An 11978-nucleotide genomic window follows, 5' to 3' on the forward strand; every position below is an offset into this window, starting at 1 on the left:
TTAATTAGTTAAAATCTTTCACAAAAACTAATTGAATCAAGTGAAATAGACACTTAAGTGTTTAAAAAGTGGTCAAAATCTTTCGTCAGATGAAACTGAAATTTGAGGCCAAAATGAGTCCTTACCGGGCCTACTCCTTTTCAAAGTTCAATATGCATTCATCTTAACAACGAACAGTTTATTTGTAATTTTAAGAAAATAATTTCTCTCACCGGTCCACTGCAGCATACTGACTCGATTAAAATTACGAATCGTTATTAAGAATACTGTACTATGAAATAGAAATATTTATCTTTTCGCTCCAATTTTGTATTAAATGTTATATATTTTTTTTGGTTTAAAAAACCCTTTTAAAATACTTTATTTTTGGAGAGCTTTTAAAAAAATGGTGTTCTGCTGAATAAAATAATCACAAAACTGAGTAGAAATTTATTCAAAATTAAATAAATGTATAGTAAATAAAATCCTTTAATCATTAGCATTTATATGGCCCTAGCTTCTATCAACATATAAATTACGGAGCATACTATAAAAAGTTTTGCACTGACTATATTATGACACATAAACTAAAGGTTTTTCGTAATTGAATTGTTGGGTTTTTCAGTAAAAAAAAACCTTACCACGATATTTTTTTGGAGCATTAGTCATATTTTGGGGTATAATTGTTAGGAAAAGATTTTTTTGTTTTAAATAAATGTTGTAAAGAAATAAAATTAGTGAGCATTTGTGGTGTTATATATATGGTCCATCTATACACTTATTCTATTTTAGTTACCGTTTACTGAAATTTTAGGATTTTAAATATTTTTTTCTGTTCGGAAAAATTGATTATTGTAATTTACCTGGACCACACGCTTTAACTGATTCACCTGTATACCCAGACACTTCATCCGCATCAAGGTAGCGATGGTTTTCATTAAATTCGTAAATACTTGCTTTTGTATAATCACATGAAATATATGTTTATTTCTTATTCAAATTACAAATAATTTAGCAATAGTTATTTTACATCCTGATTAGATGTATTACAATGTGTATAAAAGGAAATTTATTGTTTACATTCCTTTTGAAGGCCCCCGAATACACCTGACTAATACCTGACGCATGCGCAGAATATCAAAGCGTCTCTCACCTTTGTCAAACGGTGAGGTAATTAGGTCGCCATTTTGAAATATAGGAAGTAGACTGAGACTGAGGAAGAAAGACAAATTATGAGTTCAAGATGAAATCTTAATTAATTAAGTTACACTGTTGGTAAACACGATGTTTTATTGGAGAGGCGCGCTTACGTGCGCCTTTTTGGCGCTGTTTTTTGTGTGGACATCTGGAATTCCAGGTACTGAAAAAGGGGTTTACCGATGGATGGAGAGGGACAATTTCGATTTAATTATCGATAAATTATCAGAAGTTACGGCAGAAAACTGTCGCGCAAAGCCAAAAACAGAACTTACTCTTCCTAAAGAGTCTGTAACACAGCTTCCCATGTACAATAAACTTCTCAGTAGTGTGATTCACCAAAATCGTTCTACATTATTGCATCTTCATAATATGGCGCTAAACAGAGCATTTTTTTACAGTTTCATTTATCAAGCACAGAATATGACAGTAGACTTTTTTAATCAGCCTGGTTTCATGTATTTATACATGTCTAATGCTGCTGATGTGACAGCAGGCGCTGGCTTTGTGAACGGTTCTGGTCTTTACTTTGATAACAATGTGTATTATCCAAATTGGTGGACTAAAATTGTCGATTTCAATAGCACTCTTCCATTGTATGGACCAAGAGCGTGGAGAGTTGACGATTATGACGAAGCAACAAATTGGTTGCGTGAACCTACAAACAATACTGTCGATATTCATGATTATGCCGCTGGTCGGTCTAGTAATTACTCAAGCCAAGCTTTCAAGTCTGCTCCCTGGTATTCAAACTGGTTACCAGATATAACTGGCGAAACAGACTCTGTTGACAAATATACATATGCACCTAAAATTAGACGATCAAATGAGACAGGAAGATTTGTTAAAGAAGAATTTACTAGTATTCCCTTCTTTGGACCTCCGCAGCCAGGTCAAACAGGTTCAATCAGACTACCAGTTTTGTGGACACAGCCATACTTTGACTGTGGCCGATCTAACAGGTGGATCATCAGCGCTAGTTCACCAGTCACAGAGTACATGCCAAGATATTCAAACTGGACGCATTTGAGGAGACCAAGGTATAAACATCAATGCTAAAATCTTTTTTCGGTGTAACTACACTTCTAAAATGAAAATGCATATAAGATAGTAGTAATGCCTTTTACTGTCAGCATCAAATGGTCATTTTCGGTTAGCGTCAAATTGGTTAAAAAATTTCTGTGATGCATCAAAATATCCTTATTGAACATTGTCAGAGGTCTCAAATTATGTTTGTTAGTCTCACTTTGTTTTATTGGATAAAAGAATGTGTACATTTTATAGTTATGCACCAAAATTTAACGTTAACGTCATTTGGCATGAATTTTTTCCATTATTCGTCATGAAGGTACAAATGTACCCCCATTACTACCCTCTTTAATAACCAAGTAAAAAATTTGAAGATGAGGGTGTATCTAATAATCATACATGAAGCAGCTAGCATATAAGGATATAATGATTTACATCCAGTGGCAAATATTACATGTCTACACGTATCAGAACAACAACCTACTTTTTACTAGACTGTCACACTTGGTCTGATTTTTAATGATGAATTTCACAATTGTTAAGTTAGTACAAAAAAAAGTATGAACACATGCAGGCTTTACTAAAATAATAAACAAAGTTCTACTCTTTGAGACATTTACCAGCTTGGTTTTTCTCTCAAATGCTACTTTTTTAGCAGAGAAGCTTATTTATGAATTTTATTAAATGGTTCAATCAATCTAAAAACTGTCATGACTGTAATTCATGTAAATTAATTAAAAAATAAAATATGAAAGGTTATTATCATGACTTTTGTTTTATTGTTCATGTGTAATCTTCATTTGACCTGCTGCTCCTGCACAATGGCCTTTCATTAATAGGATACATGTATCATATTATAATAATTTCTTAAAACCCTGTTCTGATTACTCTCAGCCATACATGTATATACATATGCATTCTTTTTTATAGGTTTACAGCTGTTGCTACCCAGGATATAGAGTTTGAGAGGATTGATATCAACCCCTGTCCAGTCAGTGAGGGTAACAAAGACCCTAATATGTTTGCTGGGACAGCAAGATGTAAAAAGACTACCATTGTAAGTTATCTCTTAATACACATATAAAGTTATATACAGGGGATTTCCTACTGGGCTAGGCAAAACCCAAGTTTTTGCCAACCCTTAACACAATGAGCATTTTTCTGATACAAACCTGTACATGTATAAAACATATTTATAGGTTTAACAAATTAACAGTGTAAGTTTGAATAATTTTGTATGGGGAAAAAAGTAATGGCAGAATGAAAATATCAGATGTTGTATATTAAATTGCCCATGAAACAATCAACAATAGGAGAACATGGACTGTGAAAATATTTCTACTCTGCCTTTTTTGGAAAATATAGCATGAAATGTAATCAAAACCATATAAGGGGTACTGACATTTACATCTTTCATGGTTTATCACTACATTGTACCTACATACAATGTATGTTATACACAAAATATAGTGCATTATTTATAACTATACATCATGTACATCCTTTCCATGAAGATTTACAGAATGAATTATATGCTCAAGTATACAGCAGAGGCGGATTAAGGGGGGGGTGGAGGGGGGCCCCCCTTTTTGGGAAAAAAATTGGTTGCTTATATAGGGAATCACTGAAGCATGACTGGAGCAGGCCCCCTCTTAGGTCAGTCAGTGGGCCCCCACTTATGAAAATTCCTGGATCCGCCACTGTACAGTATTCAACTTCAAGTTTCAAAATTATGTTATAACTGGCAAAAAAAATAGATAACATCTGCAAGATGCATGAATCTTATATCTGTTCTAAATATATTGCAGTCGTATATTGATGATTTCATTGTTTCAGTCATTTGAAAATTGGAGTTATCTTCCTTTATCCAGAACTGTAGTTGAATATTTGAATACAATGCAATTAAATTGAGCTTCCCACTGATAAATTAAAGCAATCTTTACCCATCTGATCAACTGAGTACACATTACATGTATGTCATATCAAAATTTTATAGTAAAAGTATAAAAAAAAATAATATTTGATGTCATTTCTATATGTAAACTCAATACTATCATAGACACTGAAAGGTGCCGAAATTATTATACATGTAGTATTTCAAATACAATTAATATTATGTTTTTATTTCAGTGTGAAACCTTGGGATTTGAGGGGTGGGGCTTTAGAAGAGGTGGTTACCAGTGTGCTTGTCAACCTGGATACTACTACCCTTGGTGGCATGATGGACCCTTCCTTGGGGAAGAAATTGAACAAGCTACCAAAGAAGAATATGAAAATGGATTTGACTGCCTACCAATTTATGGTAATTTTAGATTTATGAAAATCCTTTATCAACAGCTTGTTTTTAATTAAATAGACTTGAACATTTGCCTGCTCTAGTGTTTCTTCTGGAAAGTCTGTTGAACAGAGAAAGGGCATTTTAAAATGTGAATAAATGTCATAATTTCTGTAATCATCACCATCTATTTAGGATTTTTTTGGGAGAAATTTTGTCCCCTTAATAATATAGAAACTTATTAGGGATATTCATCATGCAAATGTCATGTTATGCATTACAAGATTTGACGCATTAAAACTATTTCATTAAATGTAAAGAAAATAGTTATCAAAGCATTTTTCTTACAGGTCTCTTTTAAAAAAAGGAATTTCTTGATTTAAGAATTTATTTACTTAGGGGTTTATTTTACATAATGTCATTCTAAATTTCAGAATTGCAAGTACCTCCTCAGAAAAATCCTAGTTTTGTTGACAGAAAGAAGAGATCTACAGCAATAACCCTCAAAGAACAGTTTCTAGAGGAGGTTATGCCTTCTTTTCAAAGCCACAGGGTTAAATTAGTTGCTAAAAGATCGTTAGCAGCATTAAGGAAGAAACGTTTTGTTCCACGATTTAAAGGAGAAGAGCCACATATGAGATATAAAAGAGATTTATTTGACACAGATAGATATGCCAGACTGAATAAAATCGTAGACCGAAAAGACACAACAACAAGGTCCAACTGTCATACCAAACATTCCTATGAACGATTTCTTCCGGGAGATGCTGCTTATGGGGTGGAAGCACAGTTTGAAGCCGAAGGTCGTACTGCATTGCGTTTAGCTCATTTTCTCAGCAATTTCCTACAGAACGTGGATGAATATGAACAGTTTGGTAGTATGGATGGAGACCGAAGATTGAATGAGACCCATGTATTCGGAGAAGTAATTGCTAATGTGATGAGCAATTTCAAGATCGTGGGAAGTGGTGCTTTCTTTGATAGATACAGTTTCAGAATGTCTCCTCCTATTAATAATACTGACCCTAGATTTTCCAATGGAATCACTAGAGAATACTTTGGTCCTTATTCATGGGTAGAACAGAAGGCTGGGACAGCTGGATTAAACTTAGATTTCAAAGCTGAAGACTTTGCGGGCCATAAAAACTTTTACACCGATGAACCATGGTTCAGAAACATGAAGGCAAGATGGCAGACCAACTTTGTCATGCTTAAAAAATTTACTTTGAAACCAATGATCAGGTCAGATCCAGCAGGAACTAGTTTGATCCGATTTGAACATTATCCATTGACATTTTTTGCACCTAAATATGAGCATGGTGAATGGCTGAGGCCAGAGTTCAAATGTGATGGAAGGATTATGGATTGGGTGGTTACATATGTTGTTCCTTTCTTTGGATTGGACAGTCTAAAATCTAGACTGGAATTCAAGTAAGTGTAAACTCAAGAAGAATCAAGTAAGATGTTAATTGCATACATTTTTATAATGGTCTCCCAAAAGGGGTAGCCTTTAATAATTGATTTCGATATTTACTATTATACAGAAGTGGGAAATCTGGAAGTCTGCTCAAGCTATCTTCATGTATATATACATGTTCTTCTTCTGAATAAGGGAACACCATAATAACAATTCTTGAAAAATAGGACAATACAAATTTGTTAGATTAGTTATTGTATTTAAGCAAACCATTCATTCTATAATGAAGTTGAGGTTGAAAGTAGGAATGATGCAAATATATTAAATAAACAATTGTATTTTGAAACTTTACAAGCAAAAAAAGTATAATAACGATGATGTCTATTTCAGAGGAGTAGTTACAGTAGATGTCAAATTGGATTACCTACAGATAACTCAGTGTCCAGGTCCATTCTACCAAGCTAATGCCTTCAAAAATACAGCAAAGTGCCATTATCAATCTACTTATGTAAGTACAAACTAAATTACACTGACTTGAAGCATGTGTAAGGAATTAGAAATGTTTTGGAACATTCATGTTGAGAGTTCCCCAAATTTCAAAGCCAGGTGTTAAAGTCAAATGAAAGTTCAATGCCTAAAACAAAAGAAAAAAGGGGTTTCATACCATGAACATAGAAAAAAAATGCAGGCCTGGGAAAATCATTTAGGATCTAAATATGAGAAAAAAAAGTAGTTCATTGTACCAAGAACAGAGTTAGTACAATGAACCGAAAAATTCACCACAGATTAAAAAGACAGGATTTGAAACAGGTATTTCAAAGTAAAAGAACCTAATGAGTCTCTACTGGTGGATTTTAGGCAAAATAGCATAGCTTTGAAACTTGTGTTAACAATGAGGTTGTATGTGTTGTTATTTATTGTTGATGAAGTATGTTCTTGTCTTGGTATTGGTGGAATGTTTGGTTTTATGTATTGTGTTGTCTGTCCTTGGCACTGGCGGAATAATCACGTGAAATTTACTGTGATTTTTCCCTGGTACCAATAATAGATAGCATTGAATCTTCTTTCTGTTGGTGCTCTGTTGTTCTAAATGTAGATTTTTTTCTGGCTTCATATATTAGACTAATGGTTTTTCTATTTGAATTATTCTAGATCTACAATAGTCATTTTTAAGCCCTTTAAAGCTTGCTGTTTGGTACATGTATGAGCCAAGGCTCCCTGTTGAAGGCCAATCTTTGACCTATAATTGTTGACTTTAAATATATTGTGACTTGGATGACGAGCTGTCTTATCTGTATCATACCACATCTCATTCATATACAACGTGCCAAAAGGACAAAGAAAAAAATTAGAATACCAAAACAACAGACAGACACAAACAACCAACATCACAAAAAAAAATAAAAAGTACACAAATCAAAGAATAGAGAACGAATGAATCACATGCACAACCTAGAAATTGAAAAAAAATATTTGATTTTCTATAATGTTTGTAATCTGTTACTCTGTAGATTGTAATTTTATATACAATGCTTTCTGTATATATTTTTAGTGTATTCCTACCCCTGGAAGAATTCCAGATAAAAGATATGCCATTGGTAATTACAAATGTGAATGTCGCCAAGGTTACGAGTATATCTTCAATGACAACGCCTGGTTTTATGATGGACAGACGATAGAAAACGAATACCAGAAAATGGAGGCTGGTTTACCTAACAGGTTAGAAAAATAGCTAACAATATAATGTTCATAAAAACCTTAGTTTTAAAATTTGCCTTTTGCATTTTGATTTAAATTAAACTTGCTTAGAAAAAACAAATGAATTGGATGGATTGGTTTTCAATTCCCAGTTGCAAATATAACATGCATATTAAAATGATAAAATGTTATTATGGTTATTGTGATTTAAAACTTTAACCCTTATTTGTACTAGACTCACAAAACAGAGCTGGATTTATAATTTAATTCAAAGGGTAACCATCTACAAGAAGTGTTTCACTTTTCTTAGAAACTTCTTCTGACCTAGAGGCAACCACTCTTCACTTATACTCCTTGATTCCACATGTTTAGTAAAAATGGAATAAAAGATATCGTATGGTTGCCAATGAGACAACTCTTCACAAGAAACTTTATGACAAAGATATTAACAACAACAGGCAGTGTACAGCCTTCAACAATTAGCAAAGCACAATTTTTGTACTGTTAAACATTATGTGGGCAGGTACATATAGATTCTTACATTGATACCAGTGGATTATCGGATTTATCCAATCGAGATAGTTAAATTATCAATTTTCTCGACTTTAAAATTTATAATTTAACTATCGAGATTGGATAAATCCGATAATCCACGAGTAACTATGTAAGAATCTGTTTCTCTAATGATAAAAAAGACATTTTCATTTTTTGTTAACTGAAAATCCCCTTCGAGTGCCTTTCACATTACACGAAGTTGTCAATTTCATTAACACCTGTTATCAAATTTTGATTCATCCAGTTAGCTAAAAAGGTCATGACCCTTAAAATCACCCAATGATCTTTTGAGATCACCAGCAACCACACGTTGATTAAATTTTTTTATACAATGGGTTCGGAAAGGGATAAATTTCCATAGAATTAGAGAAATGTATATATCAAATCATTGGTCTTCCTCATGCAAGTCAAACACAAAGACCAGAATCTGATAGATATCTTCAACTTCATTCTGCAATTCATTCACTTGGCAACGTTTTAGTCAAACAGACAAACCATTAAAATTACATGAAAACATGACAAATATATTGAATAGGTTATTATTACGGACTAAAGCTAAAGAATTCAACAAGTCAAAACAATTAAAATTCAAAAATAAATTTTTACTTTATTTTCTATTATACAGGTTTGACACATTGAAATGTAGAATTGCTGGTGCATCTGCAGTTATGGCTAACTGGATTCTGATTGGTTTACTTCCTGTTGCCTTGGCAATACTGAACAGAAACTAAAGATCTGATGTGTTATTTAGAATCTGACATTAATTCTTTATATCCAAACTATACACCATAGTGCTTTTGTGATTATTCCCTTGTTAATTTAGATAATATAGTTGAGTAGGTATTCATGAAAGCATATGGTCAATGAAAAATATATACCAAAAAATTACTATCTTGGAATGATCCATAGAACATAGTAAACAAAAATGTCTTAATTCTCAAAATTTGCTAATGAATGTAAATCATTAAATAATTATACTCAAAACCTAAACTTTATTATTATTATTAAGAAATAAATGAGATTCTATTTTTATGATGAAAATTTTGAGATTATATTCTCTCTTCTAAGAGATTCCAATTTGTATGATTATAATTTTGAGATTACATGCTCTGTTGATGAGATTTGATTTTTGTATTCTTTGAGATTCTCCTTTTTCTAGCTATTAAGTTATATTTACATATTTTCTGTTTACCTACATTTGTAAACTTATTTTGTTATAGATCTGACTTTTCTGATATTAAACTTATCTCTCTCATAAAATGCATAATGAATATTTTTTACATTCTATATTTATATAATCTTGAATTATATACAGGAATTTATCATGGAGGTTTTTTTTGACATTTTACAGAAATTGTTATCTCTTTTTCAAAAAGAAGATTAAGGAATGACTTGACTGTCTGTAAAAACTATAATAAAAAGATAGTTGTAAAATTAAAGCTAAAATCAACAAACGATTTGCATCAAATTAAAACTGGTAATGCTTTAAAATGTGTAAATCATACGTAAATATTAAGTTGTGTTATTTATATAAAACATTAATTAATAATTCATGATTGAAATAAGTCAAATGGAAACATTCTATTTTTAGAATTATTAGTTTAAGTCAGTCATCTGGTTTAATTGTGATTTAATTTTTTTTCTAGTCCTTCACAAGTGTCTCAACCCCTGTGAAAGTAAAACTTGCCAAAAAAAAATTTTTCTTTAGTTTTATATTGGGTTTTGTTTCGTTTTTATGTTAATGTTAACAATTGTACAAAAAATAACAAAGATCATAAATAATAGACTTTCAAAATTCTTTCCTGTCTATTTTTCAATATACTTATATATTCATTTTCTGACTGATCAAAGTATGAATAATCAATATATGAAATCAAAATGTGTAGTATGCACAGAGCATAGAAATGGCTTTTACAAGTAGGAATTTATCTATATATCATGTTATGGTGACAAAGCATAGAAATAGATTTTAGAAATTTATCTATATCATATGTTATGGTGACGAAACACAAAAAGAAACTGATTTTCATATTTTTTATATTTTTTTCATAAATTGATCTTACTGCATAAGAATATTTTTGATTTCTTGTTAGTGCAATGTCAATTTATACATTATTTTTTTTTAATATTTGTAATAAAATAATGAATTTATTTACACAACGTTTTCTGACAAGGCAAAGATTTAAAAAAAAAAACACCATTTTAACTTTTTTTTTTTTAATATTATGCAGAAATCATCAGAACTCAAAATTGGAAATTATTATGTGATTTGTATGTCTGTACTGTTGTATGTTTATAATATATTTTATATATCTGAGTGCAAGAAAATGAATGGTGCAATTGTTTTGTTAAATTTTTTAGATATTGATAAAATGTAAATATGTAAATACTGATTATAATGTAATTATGTGTATATACAAAAAAACTTTCCAGATGTGCCATGATTTTGTATATATAAAATAATGTACGAAATCATACCATATAAACCCCTATGTAGGTAATTAGGTTGTGATTGTTTAAAATTTATTAATTTTGAAAACATTTAAAGAAACAAAATCAACCGGGTGTTGGATTAGACTTTCGTTTTACTTTAATAATCAAAATGAGATCGAAATGTAAAATAAATCTATGATATTTGTAAATTTTCATGTAGCTGAATTATAAACAATTTGGAAGGGGAACTGTTCTTAACAGATTCAATGCATTCCAGCGTAAAATATCATGAACTTTTTATTTGCCATAATATAATTCCAATAGTTTTCCATTATTAGCATGACAAAAATAATATGACTTAAATAAAGAAATTTTCTGTGGAAAAAACCCGTAGAACTATTAAAGGGGGTGGGGAGGATTCATGATCTGAAATTCATTTAAGATTGACCTTTTTGAGGTTAACGTTAGGGCTCTACATTCAAACTACAATGAATCTTGCTTCTTTGTTGGTTGTTATAAATTGTTTCACATTCCACATTGTTTTTATATGATGTACAAATGTTTTAATACATATCAAATTTTACTTTGTACAAAACATTTTATATACTATTTTAAGAATAAAATTATTTTTCTATTCAGTGATTTTTATGTCTACATAAATTGCTGAGGAGGAAAGATTAAATATTTCACAGTTGTTGAAGTCTTTTACTATAGAAGAATAGACAAACAAAAATATTAGTCATTTCTTATAATTTAATTCTAAATTTTATTTTAAACTGTAGAAAACCATGAAAAAGATGTTGATGATGTCACGGTCACATGACTAAATTATGTCTATGGGCTCATAACAAAATAACGTCGGCCAACCAGAAGACACTTTACATCCCAAATTAAATTATATGATGATATTGGTAAATGTCAATTGAATGTAAAACAACAGTTATGTGTAACTCAAAAGTAAGAACAACAATAAAATATGCAAGAAGTGCCTTGGACGACCATTTCAAAGAACATACACCTCGAAATATTCCAAAGGAGAGCAGCTAGATTCATCAGGCTTGAGTATTCTTGAGACCCAGACAAATGAACATCCTTGAAATTAGTTGACATATATGTAAAACTACCACAATTACAGGAGAAACAAAACACAACCAGCCACTTATTTCTTCACAAGGTAATCTACCAACTAGTTGCATTCCCATTTCCAGATGTCTTGATGGTATTTGGTAAATCCCAAATTGTACACATTCTACATTTGTGTCATTTTACATTGTTTTCAATGGAAATGTTGCAATATTTTTGTCAAGGTGTATTATAATAGTTGTTGAGTTTAAATTCGTATTTCAGATATGCTTTTGAAGTGATGGGTTCCAACTATAAAGTATAGTGTTTTAC

At 31.1% G+C, this 11978-nt stretch overlaps 1 protein-coding gene across 1 annotated transcript; it reads left to right on the plus strand.

Moving 5' to 3' along the window:
- Positions 1-1103: 1103 nt before the first annotated feature.
- Positions 1104-11221, plus strand: LOC134687212 (uncharacterized). The gene is made up of 7 exons (XM_063547336.1): positions 1104-2216; positions 3136-3262; positions 4336-4507; positions 4915-5911; positions 6288-6405; positions 7450-7616; positions 8776-11221. Exons 1-7 carry the CDS (start codon positions 1264-1266, stop codon positions 8879-8881), a joined length of 2640 nt encoding a protein of 879 aa, XP_063403406.1. The 5' UTR covers positions 1104-1263; the 3' UTR covers positions 8882-11221.
- Positions 11222-11978: the final 757 nt, after the last annotated feature.

The sequence above is a fragment of the Mytilus trossulus genome, chromosome 10, assembly GCF_036588685.1.
Source record: "Mytilus trossulus isolate FHL-02 chromosome 10, PNRI_Mtr1.1.1.hap1, whole genome shotgun sequence".
Lineage (NCBI taxonomy): Eukaryota > Metazoa > Mollusca > Bivalvia > Mytilida > Mytilidae > Mytilus > Mytilus trossulus.

Bases quoted from the DNA above. Each gene is read 5' to 3' on its own strand.
- LOC134687212 (XM_063547336.1), top strand. From the start codon at position 1,264: ATGTTTTATTGGAGAGGCGCGCTTACGTGCGCCTTTTTGGCGCTGTTT. The intron at 3,263-4,335 runs GTAAGTTATCTC...TTTTTATTTCAG, and splicing joins GATGTAAAAAGACTACCATT to TGTGAAACCTTGGGATTTGA. The intron at 5,912-6,287 runs GTAAGTGTAAAC...TGTCTATTTCAG, and splicing joins AAATCTAGACTGGAATTCAA to AGGAGTAGTTACAGTAGATG.